Source organism: Nicotiana tabacum, chromosome 22 (genome assembly GCF_000715075.1).
Source record: "Nicotiana tabacum cultivar K326 chromosome 22, ASM71507v2, whole genome shotgun sequence".
NCBI lineage: Eukaryota > Viridiplantae > Streptophyta > Magnoliopsida > Solanales > Solanaceae > Nicotiana > Nicotiana tabacum.
In genome coordinates, this window is record NC_134101.1 from 126,922,586 (window position 1) to 126,938,063 (window position 15,478).

Here is a 15,478-nt window from a genome sequence, read left to right on the forward strand (position 1 = left end):
CACATCCCACCTGGGTATGCTATTGGGATCGTCATCATCAAGTTGCCTCCTTATAGCCGGATGCGCCGCTGCATGATCATCAGTGGTGCCGACAGGATCAGAAGAAGGGGTCGTCAGTCCAATAGAAACCTACATAAGAATAAATTCTCAGAATAACAAAGTATATAATAAGTCACAACAATTTGAATTGTCGTACCACTATCTCGTCGGGCTCCTGAATGTAATCATCTGTCGCAGCCATGTCAACATCGCGTTCAGCCTTAAAAAGGAAATTAACAAAGTTATGGAAAATAAAGACAAATTCTAATTCAATGCTATGAAAATCATACCTGCGAACGTGATGATGAACCATAACTCAGCCGGCGCCCACAATGTAAATCTCAGGTCGGTCGCTCCTTAGCAATAGTAGACGGGCCTGGAAAGTATGTATCCTGATCCACTCCAGAAAGGTGCGTGCCCGTGATCAATAATTGATCCGATGGGGTCACCTGCGAAGTCCTTAGAGTGAGATCCATCCCAAGGCTGTATGAGGGCATGTCCGTCTCATGTAGGCCACCCGGCAGATCGGCAGCAACATAATCAGCAGGGGCCTCAACGCCCCCTTGCTGGGGACCACCTCCTCTCCGCCCACCGCCACGTCGTCTGGCACCCCCGCCTCGTCGGGCACCACCACCTCATCGGGCACCTCCACCACGTCGGGCACCACCACCTCGTGCCACAACAGGGCCTCGCTCATACTGCTCTGGCTCCACATAATCAGGCATGTGTGCCAAACGCTGATCCTCCCGGGCTTGCTGCAGTGTCCGGGCAACCAACTCTACAAATCGACGACTATAATCCCGTAAGGCGTCTGCAGGATCGCCGACATAATCCTGCATCTGCAGTCCCATCTGATAGATTGTGTGTAGTCCAATAGCCTGCACAACGTATGAAATATAAACTACGTATATTGCAATTAAATACAGTTATATAATGAATAATAATAGAAAACATACCAGGGCCTCGTGTCGCCCAGCGTATGGAATGTACCGACCGCCAGCCTGATGAATAGGGTTCCCGATAAAAATTCGGGTGACGTGCCGGTACCAGGACATATACCTCTGAAGATCAACCTCCTCGATATGTGTAGGTGGGGGCGGAATCATCTGATCTCGATGGTCCCAAATATGGATCTGCGCCGCTAACCATGCCATAAATGCGTCGTCCGCCCTGCAACGATCATCCCTCTGATACTGTGTAGGCTCCCATATAGGCCCCCTCGGTATATACTGCGGGCGGCCAAACTGCCGAAGTACCCGCTTCGAGGCATGATGCTCCACAATATTGAGGCATATTAGTGGGGCAAAAGTGCTCCAAATCAATCGGCCGACCGAGCAATAAGGTGGCAGGGAAGCTATCAAATCGTCACGATATGGAATCCAGATGAACTATCAAATAAGAACATGAAACGTGAGTATGCGCAACACTAAGTTAATCTATACCATGTAAGTTTAGGTACATATTTACCTGTGCGCCCTCCAATAGATCCAACACATCCCTGCATAGGGGGAGATTATGATGAGCATCACACTCTTGTGAAAGTGTACGACGGAGAACCCACCTCCTGGCTAGAGGGAGAAACGGAGGTGCTACAGTAGGAGGTAATTGTGGTCGCGGTGGCTGAAACTACAAGAACCGCTCCCAGGCCCAAACCTAACATACAAAGTTGACGTAATGTTTAAGATAAAGTCTAACTAGGTAGAGTTGGAACTGATGAACACTTTATTTGAATATGTTGTCATCTGTAGAAGCGGCATAAAACCACAAATATCTCTCTGAGTGCCCATGCTCGCCCGACACATCTGCCTATACATGTAGCCGAGAACAGCAACACCCCAGCTGTAATAGGGTAACTCATCTAGCAGCTGAATATGATACAAAAATCTCAAGCTGACTAGGTTCCTCGAAGTGTTCGGGAACAAGACCCCTCCAAATAGAAGAAGCAACAACAACCTCGTATACTGGGTGATATGTACCTCCTGTGTATCGTCGGTGATATCGGGGTGGAGTAGCTCCAAGTGCTGTCTAATAGGGGTCAAAGTCAACCGACTAGCACCCGACGATGTAGTCTCGTCCTGTGGCCTGAAACCCGTGAGCTGCTGCAGCATGTCCAAATAAACATCACGCGGCATAAATCTCATAGCAATAGGAAATGAAACGGGCATGCCAGCAATGGACAGGCCATATAAAACCTCAACGTCCTGTAGCATGATGGTAGCCTCGCCAATGGGCAGGTGAAAAGTGTGCGTCTCCGGTCGCCACCGCTTAATCAATGCCATGATCAAAGCCCAGTCAACCTGTATCCGCCCGATCTCAATAATCCTATAGAATCCCGTGTCCTGGAGGCGATGGACTACACGCTCGTGGAGAACTTTGTGCCTCAGAAAATCCCACAGGTCGTCCACTCTCCTAGCGCGGAGAGTCTGGGAAAGTAACTCTCCCTCCCATATATGGGCGGACCTATGATCGCCCTGAAGCACTAATAACTCAAGAGAGTAAGGGCCGGGATGTATAGGCGCGTCTATATCGTCAACTGTAAATTAAACAGCATTAATTGTATGTTTATTATTTAATTGTACAAAGTATATATAACAATTGGGTTCCAGGCTCGATATTTGAGGCCCAGTAGCACCAACTTATCATGATTATTTATGTGTTCAAATTCAATTTTTTGATAATTTTGTGTGTGTTTGTTTTATAATTTTGAGTATTTAATTGTACAAATTATATATAACAATTGGGTTCCAGGCTCGATATTTGAGGTCCAGTAGCACCAACTTATCATGATTATTTATGTGTGTCAAATTCAATTTTTTGATAATTTTGTGTGTGTTTGTTTTATATTTTTGAGTATTTAATTGTACAAATTATATATAACAGTTGGGTTCCAGGCTCGATATTTGAGGCCCAGTAGCACCAACTTATCATGATTATTTATGTGTGTCAAATTCAATTTTTTGATAATTTTGTGTGTGTTTATTTTATAATTTTGAGTATTTAATTGTACAAAGTATATATAACAATTGGGTTCCAGGCTCGATTTGAGGCCCAGTAGCACCAACTCATCATGATTATTTATGTGTGTAAATTCAATTTTTTAAATAATTTTGTGTGTGTTTGTTTTATAATTTTGAGTATTTAATTGTACAAAGTATATATAACAATCTACCATTATAAGAAATACTTAAACTACAAGGATTCTATGCTAAAATACTATACAGTTTACTACGCTAACATACTAGTTTCGCAAATAAAACACAAAACGACTTGGAAACACTAATATCTAAATTCAGATATTAACATAAAAAATTAAATCTTAATTTTACATTTTTTAGAACACTAATATCTAAGTCCGGAAATATAACATACTAGTTTCGCAAATAAAACACAAAATGGCATGAAAACACATTCAATAGCCAGTGATATACATTATTATACAAGTTTGGACATAAAATAAATCAAAATACCTCGATGTAGTGAGTGTTTTGTGTGAAAATTTGAAGACGAAGGAGTTAAACCACAACAATACAATGCTCTACTACGATATGGGACCTACGTTCTTAACCTTTTGTGTGACGGGAGGGGCCAGCAATTTTTTTTATAACGGGCAGTGGGGGTAGGGGTGGGGGTGGGGGGGACCAGAATGGGTTTTAAAAAAATGGGGGAAAGGGTGGTCGGGGAAGAAGACGAAGGGCAGTATTTAAATTGGGGTATAACGTAGGAAAAGAAAACGATATATATAGCGTACAATAATAAGACGCTATATGTGACAGTCAAATCGTTAGACCATATAGCATATGAATAAAAGACGTCATGCCTTAATCAAGGTATATCTTAGGCTTATCCCATCTCACTAGAGTAATGTACACTTCCGATTTTTTTTAAAACAAGTGTTCAAAGTTTTTCCCCCTCTTCACATATTTTATTAAGTATAAACATCCTTATATCTCTTTTCGAAAGCTTTTTAAGTGTAAATATACCAACACTGCAGCAGGGTTTAAGCCGCGACTAATAAGGGATAATGGAAACACGCTGCAACTTTTGGCTTCCGAAGAAGAAGAGATTTTGCGCAAACACCCTTCTCAAAGATTCAGAGTGAGTCCCTCCCTTTAGTTAATAACACTTCCCCTCCCCTTTCTAACACCCTCAAGTTCTTACTTCCATTTTTTCGATTTAAAAAACAAAAAGCTTTCTTTTGATTTTAATGCTTCAGGTTCTGCGGAAACCACACCCAAAGATCTAATGGACAATGGATTCCTTGCCCTATCCACCCTTCTCAGTATATACAATACAACCTCATGCTCACTTTGTTTTTACCATACATATTTTTACTTTATTTACTTTTTTTGTATTTGCCATTTTTTAATAGCTCTGTGCTGGAAGAGAATCTCCAAAGTCACCTTAAGCGATGCCCATTTTACAAACAAGCTCAATCTTTATTACTTCAGCCTTATTACCAAGAAGGGATCAATGCTGGTAAAGAACAACAAGGGGACCAGAATTTTAGTTCAGAGATGAAGAGAAATGCTGTTCATTCAATGACCCCTTTTCAATTCTCCCTTTTGATTAATAAAATCAAGTCTCTTCATGCTTCTCTATGTAATGACATCCGTGATTCTTTCAAGATTCCACAAGCGTGTGACATTTGGACTAATCGACAAGTGGACCGGTGTTCTTTACTATCATACTACTCTTTTGTATGTGTTTTGAGCATTTTATGTTACCTTTAATCCAATGTTATCTTATTTTTCCAGCCCCGTTTTTTTCAGGACTTTACCTTTTCAAGAAAAACATGTAATGCAGCAAGCCTCAATTCTTGGGAATCTAGAAGAATTTGGGGTTCTTAAAGTTAAGTTAGAAACATCAGTGGATGATGATGATGGTGTTCCTGCAGTTGTTGAGTTTGGAGCGGGGAGAGGGTACTTGACGCAAGTTCTGACCGACTGTTATGGAATTGACAAGATTTTATTGGTCGAACGCAAATCATACAAGCTCAAGGTCAGGCGAGAAGTATAAAGATCATGCCTTTATGTTTTGTTGTGTCATAAATGTTATATCTATCAATCACCTTGGTGTTTATGATTCATGAATTATGTATAGGCTGATCGGAGTCTGCGACAGAAAGAGAGTGTTACACTAGAGCGGTTGAGAATTGACAGTAAGGGCTTTATTAACCTTTTATTTTATCTGAGTAAAAAAAAAATTAACCCTTTCCTCGCTATGAACTATTTCTTTTTGGCTCTACTTTCTCTATTTTGATCTTTTGTTACTTTTGTTCGGATTCTCTGGCGATGCTATATAAGTTGATATGGGTTCCTCTTTTGCAATGATCTCATTCTATCACTTTTTGATCCTTAGCATATTTGTTTTTAGTCTCTGAATGATTGTGGTTATGCTGCATTATCAAGTTGTGATGCCTATGTAGTGTCATTGGTTAACTGCATTGCAGCTTCTATTGGAGTATTTGTGTTGTATTTGACAAAGCTGTTTGATTTTAGAATCGGGATTGTTTCTTAAAATACATGTGTGACATGCAGAGAATTATTTTTATTTTAGAAGACCATTACTTTTTGCAGTTTCATATTTTAGCCAACTGAATAATTCTTGTGCTACTAGGATGAATTAAGTGATTTCCTGTCAATTTATTGACTGTTGAGTGATAAACAAGTAAACTATGAACTGTGTGTCACCCACTCGAATTTAGTTGACTCGTCTATCACCATTTACTCATCTTGCTAGCTTCACTAGGTCATTCCTATGAGTCTGTGCAATGAAATATATTGGGCTCAACAATATCTAGCGATAAACTTCGGAGTCCCAAAATGAAAGCTAAGGATCTGACAAGAAACTGAAATACTCTTCTCCTGTCAAAAAGAAATTGAAATCCTTTTCAATAAATGAGCAAGTTTTACAGCATCTTTTTGCCGTCATTGTTAAGCACTACTAATAAACAGCTATGAGCATACAAGGACGGAAGAGACTTAAACGAATCTTGTCGCTCTGACTCACTTGATGATCATCTTCCTCTACTTTAAAGGTAGCCCGGTGCACTAAGCTCCCACTATGCGCGGGGTCCGGGAAGGCCGGACCACAAGGGCCTATTTTACGCAGTCTTACCCTGCATTTCTGGAAGAGGTTGTTTCCACGGCTCGAACCGTGAGATCACACGGCAACAACTTTACCCGTTCCATCTTCCTCTACTTCATTACTTTGAATTAGCGGTTTTTAATTTTTGCAGTTGAGGACCTAAAATTGGATGCTGTTGAGAGCTTACAAGGAGTTCCTTATCTGGCAATTGGTAAACATCTTTGTGGGCCTGCTACAGGTACTTCTTTTCTTTCTGCTATAAGAAAAAGAACATAACCGTGCCCTTACACAGTCAATTTGATTCTTCTTCAGGCCAGTTTTACTTTATGAACTAATACAATAAGCAAATTGATGCAGATATGACTTTAAGATGTTGTATCAGGGAACAGTGTGATGATTCTCCTTCTGAATCGACTTGCCCCATGATTGGCCTAGCTATAGCTACATGTTGTCATCATCTTTGTCAGTGGAAGCATTACATAAGTAATCTGCCTTCTGCCCGCTCTCCTTTCATGCTACTTTCTGTTGCACATATCAGTTTTGACCCCGTCTAGTTTCTCCTAAAAAAATGCTCTTTCGTTAGCCTAACTTTGTGACTTATCGAAATTCGTGAATGATACGTACCGCAGATAAGCAATATATGTTGAATTCGGGAATCAGCAAGGATGATTTCAATGCCATGACATGGTTTACCAGCTGGGCCGTCGATGCAGATCATGGGTCAGACCTCAGTGGCACTGATTGGTCTTTTGATCTACAGATCAGGTATGGTCTTTCTATTTGTATTATTCAGAGGTTTCTTCACTTGCCACATTTTCTCTTTTCTTGCTCCTAAAATGACTCTTATAAGGTATGTCCTCTACATGTGGTTCACAGGGAAAATGAGCATGTAGAATCAGATCTAAATACATATGAAGTCAAAGACATGGTGAAGAATATGAAGGCTGTGGATAGAGCCGTTGTAGGGTTGATGTGTAAGGATATTATAGATGTTGGGAGGTTTATGTGGCTCAAGGAACATGGACTTGAATGTGAGCTTGTCAAGTATGTTCAGTCAAATATCTCTCCAGAAAACCGTTTGTTGGTTGCGAGGCAGAAAAGCTGAGTGTTAACATGCTGCTGTACACTGCATTTGTACAACAACAACAAACTAAATGTAATCCCACAAGTGGGGTTTGGGGTGGGTAATGTATATGTAGACCTTACTCCTACCTTGTGAAGGTAGAGAGGCTGTTTCCGGTACACTGCATTTGTATCCCTCAGATATTTAGCTTTCTCAAACCTGTAGGTCTAATTCACAATTTGATAATGTATTCTGGATATCAGCATTTTTTGAGTAGATGTGTTTTAGAGGTCATATCCTTTGACATTTTGTTCCTGTTTTAGGCAAAAGAAAGAAAAAAAAATAGCGGTTGTAATTTCTATGTTGACAGGTAGTGACTATACCACTTACATATCGAACAGATCTTGCTCTCAATGGAGTTATTTCGATATAACCTAGGAACTTACAGAATACCGAACTTGGATAATCGGTAGAAGAATGATTGGCTAGATCATTTGCCTCATTGTGGAAGAACCCCTTTCTATGCTATGTTTCCAATAAAAAGCCGTCTGGTGTAACCTCACGGCCACTTTCTTTCCTAGAGCTTGCAGCTATTATCTTCGCTTTTTAGATATGGTGATATTTTAATGAAGTGAATATTATTAGCAAAAGGCATCAAGAAGATGCAGATGTTACAAAGAAACAGAAAGTATCAACCCAAAAATATCAACAAAAGATCTATCATAAGACTAAGGAACTGATAAATTCCAAAAAGGTTCAGATATGGTGACATTACTTGTATTTGAATCTTCTTCTGCTTTTGTTGCCTTACCAACGATATTGAAGAGCTCTCAATTTGGAGATGTCCTAATACCTTAAATTGAACTTGGAAGAGGGAATTTGAGCTTGTGTTGGTGTCATGGTGAAACAATTATAATGGCCATTTCGACGAAGAAGACCACACCATGTTCTACATTTCAGTTAGACCAACTTGTTCTGGCATTTACTCACAACGGCCTACTACTCCTGATCAGAAGGAACAATTTCACCTCAAAGCTTATTTTACAGCCACAAGATGAAGACAGAAGGTGGAATATTTTCTGGGTTGATTTGCACGTCGATCATTTTCCCAGAAAGGACTCCAACATGGCATTCCATGGCCAATTGGCCATAGTGGACGTGGACTTGGGACATTACTCAGAGATAAGCCGAAGGGTTAATTGGATTGGCCGTTGTAGATCAAATGAGAAATATGACTCCACAAGTGCACCACGATTTGGTCTATCATAAGACTAAGGAACTGATAAATTCCAAAAAGGTTCAGATATGGTGACATTACTTGTATTTGAATCTTCTTCTGCTTTTGTTGCCTTACCAACGATATTGAAGAGCTCTCAATTTGGAGATGTCCTAATACCTTAAATTGAACTTGGAAGAGGGAATTTGAGCTTGTGTTGGTGTCATGGTGAAACAATTATAATGGCCATTTCGACGAAGAAGACCACACCATGTTCTACATTTCAGTTAGACCAACTTGTTCTGGCATTTACTCACAACGGCCTACTACTCCTGATCAGAAGGAACAATTTCACCTCAAAGCTTATTTTACAGCCACAAGATGAAGACAGAAGGTGGAATATTTTCTGGGTTGATTTGCACGTCGATCATTTTCCCAGAAAGGACTCCAACATGGCATTCCATGGCCAATTGGCCATAGTGGACGTGGACTTGGGACATTACTCAGAGATAAGCCGAAGGGTTAATTGGATTGGCCGTTGTAGATCAAATGAGAAATATGACTCCACAAGTGCACCACGATTTGGTCTCATCCAACAGAATTTGCCTTTAGATTATACAAACACTTGACTCGAAATTGTTGCGCTAACACCTATTCAATTTGTACTGTTTTATTTGCACCTGGTTACGAGGCAATATTGTTTTGACCAACCTCAACTCGATTGTGAAAAGCTGAGTTAGAAAAGAGAAAGGACCTGAAACCAGCACATCAATGGTATCCATAGTACATTAGTTTCAAGAGGCTCTTGCTAAGGGTCTATATTAGCAATTGCACTCTCAAAATTTACCACGGAATTTTTTGGCTTTTCAATTCAATAGATTAGGAACTGGAGAAAATATTCAACAGATTAGGATTATTTATCTCCAACTACGAGGACTGTTCTCAACTGTTCAAGGCAATGGCCTAACCCTTAAAACTTACTGCAACCTTTGTATTCTTTATTCTTTCCAAAGGCCCGATAGAATAACATTTGAATTTCCTTCAGATATTCAGTTGAGAGTATAGACATCCTAGTGCAAGAATTTACAGGAAGAACAAACATGTATGCCAACCATGTATGCCGGACATGCAATACAGATACCATTTACATATTTTAGTTCACTTCCTAGGAATGACAATATGCTCAGCTATTTGCACGACCAAAGGTTTTCTCACTGCTGTAGCACATGTAGAGGAACCCATCTTTATCCTTGAAAGAATCATACACCGTCTCCATCAAGCTTGCTGCAGCAAAAGAAAATCCATACCATATCATTGACGTTGCAAATAATCCTTGTCATGGTGTTATAACATGTGAGTCAAATGAACAAACTAGGAGTTACTTGTTTGAGGCAAGGTGTTATTCACAAACACGAAGAGAGCTTTCCCAGGAGCCAGATGGAGTCTGCCACTCAGAATGTGGATAAATTGGCCAACGGACATATCACGGGGTACCAGGTATCTGTGGTCAAGAAAAAATAGAAGAATTAAAAGGAAAAAAGAGGATTATTACTATATTAGGACCTTATAGGACTATTATAAGAGGAACAGTAGAGGACTACATAGTGGTAGGGGAGTGTCTTGGTTTTTTTTTGGGGGGGGGGGGAGGGGATTGGGTTTTCTATCTCTGTTCATTCAGCAAAGTTAGGAAACCATATGTACAACCGTGAATTAAACTACAACCCCTTCAAGAAACTAAAATCAAATTCCAAAACAGGGCCTACAGAGGAGAGTCAGTTATTGGGCTTTCACTGCATATACAAATAAATGTGAAGCCCTAAAATACTATTTAAGGCAGGGGATGGTAGAAGAATCATTTGTTGGCAGGTAGCCTGGATAGTACATTGTCCACTAAAAGAGAAGTTCCCAGACTTGTTCAGCTCTACGTTACATAAAGCTGTTCCAATAGCTCAAGGTAGATGACAGAACGGATGGGAAGTAAGCTTCTGAAGGCACTGCTATGATTGGGAAATTGAAAGGATGACCCAGTTTTTGAAAGGCCTGGAAGATGTGCAGACATTGTGAGAGCCTCCAGATTCTTTGATACCGACAGTTCAAGTTAATGCGAAGTCTTGCTATCAAACCTATCTGTTGCAATTGGCACTAGCCCCACAATAGCCTATTAAATTTAGTTGGGAAACTAGAGCTCCCTATATAGGTAAAAAAAATATATTAGAAGTACCGAGATGGTACACTATATGTACAAGAGATTATTTCTATTCCCTGAAACTAGAGCTCCCTAAAAGGCTGCATGCTTCACTTAGGTTATAGTTAATGAAGCGTGTCTCCTCAAGAATATATACAAAGAAGAGGTATGCAGATTTAATTTGCAGTAGATGCTGCATGTGTAAAAGGAGGTTGAAAACAATAATTACTCTTTTTGAAATTGAGTTACTAGGTTGCGATTCAACTGCTGAATTTTGTTTCTATATTTTTAGGGTGAAACTGGATATATCACAGAAAGTCAAAGACCCTCTTTTGGTGCTGGAGAGGATCGTAAGATGAAAAAGTATCTATGGACACAATTTGGAGCACCATTCCAACACGAATATGTATGGTGGTATAAGGGAAAGGAACGAACATGCTTCTATGGAAAAACTACATTCTTTTTCTTTTCGAGTAAGATGAAAAAGTATCTATGGACAATGTGGAGCACCATTCCAACACGAATATGTATGGTGGTATAAGGGAAAGGAACGAACGTGCTTCTATGGAAAAACTACATTCTTTTTCTTTTTGAGAAGGGTAAGAATTTTAGAAAGAAAGAAACTCTAAGCATTTTCTTCACTTTTCCCTCTCCTTATCTAAAATTTTTATTTCCCTCTGCCCTCAGATTTTTAGTTGTAACTAAATATTCATAAGAAATTCATCCAAAACTAGGAAGCTTAGAAAGAGATTTACATTTGCTCTTCTGGATAAGAAGTTTCAAGAGGAGATTCAGAACCATCACATTTATGAGTAGTATAAGAAAGTACATCACACTAGATTTTGGCAGGAAATATGACACCGGGATGATAGTTGCTTACTTCTTCTTTTCCATCTCAGGAAGGTCAGTCTTTGAATATCTTTCAACCACCACCTGCAAAAATATAAAACAAATAGATTCATGACATGACAACAATCTGCACTATGCATGAAGGAGCATTCAACAACCACCAGAGGGTAAAACATAACGGTTAATCCAATATATTTTTGTTGTTTTGTATGTTTCATTCTGAACAGCACTCATCCAAATACTGTATGTCAGCAGGATAGGAAAAGTCATAGCAATTGTAAGCAACACTCAGTCACTCACAAATAGTTTATTTTTATGCAAAGGGTTCAAATCTAACTTTGGTGTGTGCATTATTCAACAGAAGCCGTAACAACAGGTAATTATCACTTAAACTCCAAATGGTTGATAAGATAGGACTTCAACCCTTGTGGTTCCGAAAGAAACACATGGACAATGCAAAATTTTCAATTTTTTTTTAAGTAACACTTTTTAAAGAAAGCATCCGAGGATACAACCTATGTAGAAAATAATATACAAAGACCCAAAACCTAATGCTAAGCCAATAAATGGCACAACACCCATCTTACATATAATTACAGACAAGCATAACTGTATGTACTTCCATATAGGGTAATATTTCATTTCGCCATCAATATGTTAATCATATTCTCCCTCTAATTCTCACATAAGTCTGCCACTAACTTTTGATTGAATTGATCAAGTCCTTTCTTTCTCTTCATCGTCATCATTTTCACTTGTAAAATTCTCGAAAAGCCTTAAATTGTTGAAGTATAAGCATCCAGTCTCTCTCTATTCTACCTTCATTCACGTCTACAATTTTATTTGGCAATAGATAACTTGAGGTGATTATCCATCTCAATATTTGTCCGATTTTGTGAAAGAGAAAGAAGAAGCAAGAACCACATTATCAAGCATCAGGGTTATCCTAAAAATTTAAGTAGACATCATCTCTTATTGGCTGGAATAAAATTAGTCAGAATTTGCTTTGGAAGAACCATGAAGCTTATAAACTAAATAAGTCTACTGATGAAGGGTCCTAGAAAAAGCCTCTTCTCACAACTGCCAACCACTAAAGAAAGTTGTTCCAAAGAAAGGGGAAAGAGAAGGGGAGAGAAGGGGGGGGGGGAGGTCAATTTCAGACTAAGAATTTGCTAATCATGCGAGCTGTGGAACCACTAGAGATGCTAAAGCATTGCCAGGATAGAATGTGACACTAATACCTTTAACTAACATCAAAGTCATGTGAGTAAGCCAAAGAAGTATTGGGGAGAGGTGATTAGGCAGGACATGACGTTACTTCAGCTCACTGAGGACATGACCCAGGATAAAAGGGTGTCGAGGTCGAGAATTAGGATAGAAGGCTAGTAGGTAGTCGAAAGTTCCCCGTTCTTTTCTAGTAGTATTAGTAGCGCTCTTGTTTTTTTCGTATTCTTTGACCTCTAGTATTTGCCTATTCTTTCGTTTGCTTCGTGTATCATATTTTCCTGATTGTTACTATTTGATGGTACTTTTTCTTTTACTTGTTATTGTCTCCCTTTTTCCTTATCGTCCTTTGTCTCCCTCTTCTTTCTTTCTTCTCCCTCTTTCTTCTTCATCTTCTTCCCTTTTCTCGAGCCGAGGGTCTATCGGAGCAGCCTCTCTACCTCGCCGGGTAAGATCTGTATACACACTACCCTCCTCAGATCCCACTTTTGAGAATATACTGGGTATGTTGTTGTTGTTGTAAAGTCATTGCGAGTAAATGCAAAACTTTGGAGGAATTTTAGGGGCTAAAATTGGAGATAATGAGGATGAGGCTAGGAAACTGTTTGAATGAAATGAGATGGGAAAGCTAATTGGAAGAAGCAGCTTACGATTTAGCTACTACAACACTAATATATACATAATTTTTTGCACAATCAAGCTATAATATGGCATACATGAATTGAGAACAGAACTGACTTTAGATCTTCATGTGCATTTAGTCTCTTCTGCTAAAATTTTAACTTTAAACCCAGTGATCATCTATTTACCCATTAACCTAATTGTCTAACAAATATCAAATTAGAGAAAAGTACAAAACATAGTGGTTCAATGGGGAAAAAATCATAGATAAAAAACCTTGGGATTTAAGTCAACTAAAAAGTGGAAGCTGAATACAAAAGTATAGAGACACACCGGCAGTCGATCAGGATATCTGGCGATTATATCTTGTGATTCTGCGAGTCTCTCATCTGCAGTTTAATTTTAATCGATAAGAAAAGAAATAAATTGTAAGAATAATCAGTTTGATAAAAAAAAAATATTGGGATTTTGATACAGGATTGAAACAGCACCGTGTGAAAATTCTTCTTTGAAAGCCTTCCCCATCTCTCTGCTTCACAACCGACCCGTCTATGGATGAATTTTTCTGTCCTTAAAGATAAGATCATAAGAAGAATGCGTGAAAAACACGTTAAATAACTTAGTTGAAAACTGAGGTAATTTATATTATAAGTAAGACCTTTGCAACAAGATGAGGGGATAGCTCAGATGGGAGAGCGTCAGACTGAAGATCTGAAGGTCACGTGTTCGATCCACGTTCACCGCATTCCTCTTTTTGTCAGACCCTTCAGTTTTTATAGTTCGCCAACGTGTTTAACCATTTCCCCTAATTATCACACTGTTACAATCACGGCGAAAGTTCTTAAACTGTTTTTATATCTCACAAGTCACTTTTGCTAGGATTTTGTAACCTTGTCTTGCTTCTTTTATTTTAAAATTTTTTGTATGGATATAATTCTGTCCAACTTCAAGTAGAATTTTGAGTTATTTGAATAAATGAGGAAAACCAACCGATAAACTAGAAATGAGGACGGTGAATTACAACCTAGTGCTTTAAACAAACTCTCCAATCGATATTGGTTCGCCAAAGTGTTTAACCATTTTTCCCTAATTATCACACTTTTATAATCACGCCGAAAGTTCTTAAACTGTTTTTATATCTCACAAGTCACTTTTGCTAGGATTTTGTAACCTTGTCTTGCTTCTTTTATTTTTTTATTTTTTGTGTGGATATAATTCTGTCCAACTTCAAGTAGAATTTTGAGTTATTTGAATAAATGAGGAAAACAAACCGATAAACTAGAAATGAGAACGGTGGATTACAACCTAGTGCTTTAAACAAACTCTGCAATCGATATCGGTTAGCTTGTACTTTTCCATCTTAGAAATCTGAGGTGATTTTAAGTTAGTGATTGTTTCAGAGTTAAAAGTGTAGTCAATGTCACTAATATTTATGTTAGTGATGAGATATAACAATGGCTAAGTCCGTCAAGATCAGTCAATTTTCCGACGTGTCCCGTCACGCGTCGGCGCGTGCGTCTCCTCTTTGTGATCGAGGCTTGAGAACGATCGGCCCATATGTCTTGGACTGCCCCTTCCAGCCAGCTCATCGCGATCCATCCCGCTGGTCAGATTTTCGTTAACTTCAAGGGCTGCGATCCAAGTTTTATCGTTTCTCTCTTGTCTTGTTATTTTGATATTTTAGCTTAATTGTATCTTCTTGCCTGCCTATTTTTGTTCTTGAATCTTTATTTAGTGTTTGCCCTTGCATTGTCGAATTAGTTGCATACCCACCTGTTTTATATTGTTATCTAGTTGTTTATAGTTTTATTTTGAATCTTTATTTAGTATATCTCATAGTAGTTTTGTCCATTGTCTTTGTGACATCTATTTTCAAATATTGTATAAAAAACATCTATTTCACCATCTGGCCTCTAGAGTCTCTGCCGTTATAGTTCCAGTCACAAATATCCCTACTTTAAACGGCGAGCCACGTGTCACCTCCTTAACGAATAACCCCACTCCAAACAAAATAAACCCATATATTTCATGAACCGCCCCATTACCTGATCCAATACCTTTATAATTAATTAGACCCACACACAATCATATCTCATTTTCATCTATCATCCCGTATGAACCAAAACAAATCCATCTTCTCTCTCACTATAATGTCAGCATGTTAGTAATGCACGAGCCTTTTCAGGTAAAATCT

The 15,478-nt window shown here is 38.9% G+C and overlaps 2 protein-coding genes and 1 non-coding gene across 3 annotated transcripts; 2 read left to right on the top strand and 1 right to left on the bottom strand.

The window, feature by feature from the left end:
• Window positions 1-4,026: 4,026 nt before the first annotated feature.
• On the top strand, window positions 4,027-7,495 carry LOC107824039 (tRNA:m(4)X modification enzyme TRM13). Its single transcript, XM_016650759.2, has 9 exons — window positions 4,027-4,134; window positions 4,253-4,318; window positions 4,409-4,708; window positions 4,809-5,037; window positions 5,140-5,197; window positions 6,278-6,364; window positions 6,484-6,609; window positions 6,756-6,891; window positions 7,003-7,495. Exons 1-9 carry the CDS (start codon window positions 4,061-4,063, stop codon window positions 7,229-7,231), a joined length of 1,305 nt encoding a protein of 434 aa, XP_016506245.2. The 5' UTR covers window positions 4,027-4,060; the 3' UTR covers window positions 7,232-7,495.
• A 1,887-nt stretch (window positions 7,496-9,382) lies between these two features.
• On the bottom strand, window positions 9,383-13,914 carry LOC107824040 (autophagy-related protein 8i-like). Its single transcript, XM_075243441.1, has 5 exons — window positions 13,776-13,914; window positions 13,618-13,673; window positions 11,471-11,523; window positions 9,788-9,906; window positions 9,383-9,689 (listed from the first exon to the last, which is right to left on the bottom strand). Exons 1-5 carry the CDS (start codon window positions 13,807-13,809, stop codon window positions 9,589-9,591), a joined length of 363 nt encoding a protein of 120 aa, XP_075099542.1. The 5' UTR covers window positions 13,810-13,914; the 3' UTR covers window positions 9,383-9,588.
• A 42-nt stretch (window positions 13,915-13,956) lies between these two features.
• Window positions 13,957-14,029, top strand: TRNAF-GAA (transfer RNA phenylalanine (anticodon GAA)). The gene has a single exon. It is a non-coding gene; the product is annotated as a tRNA-Phe (tRNA).
• Window positions 14,030-15,478: the final 1,449 nt, after the last annotated feature.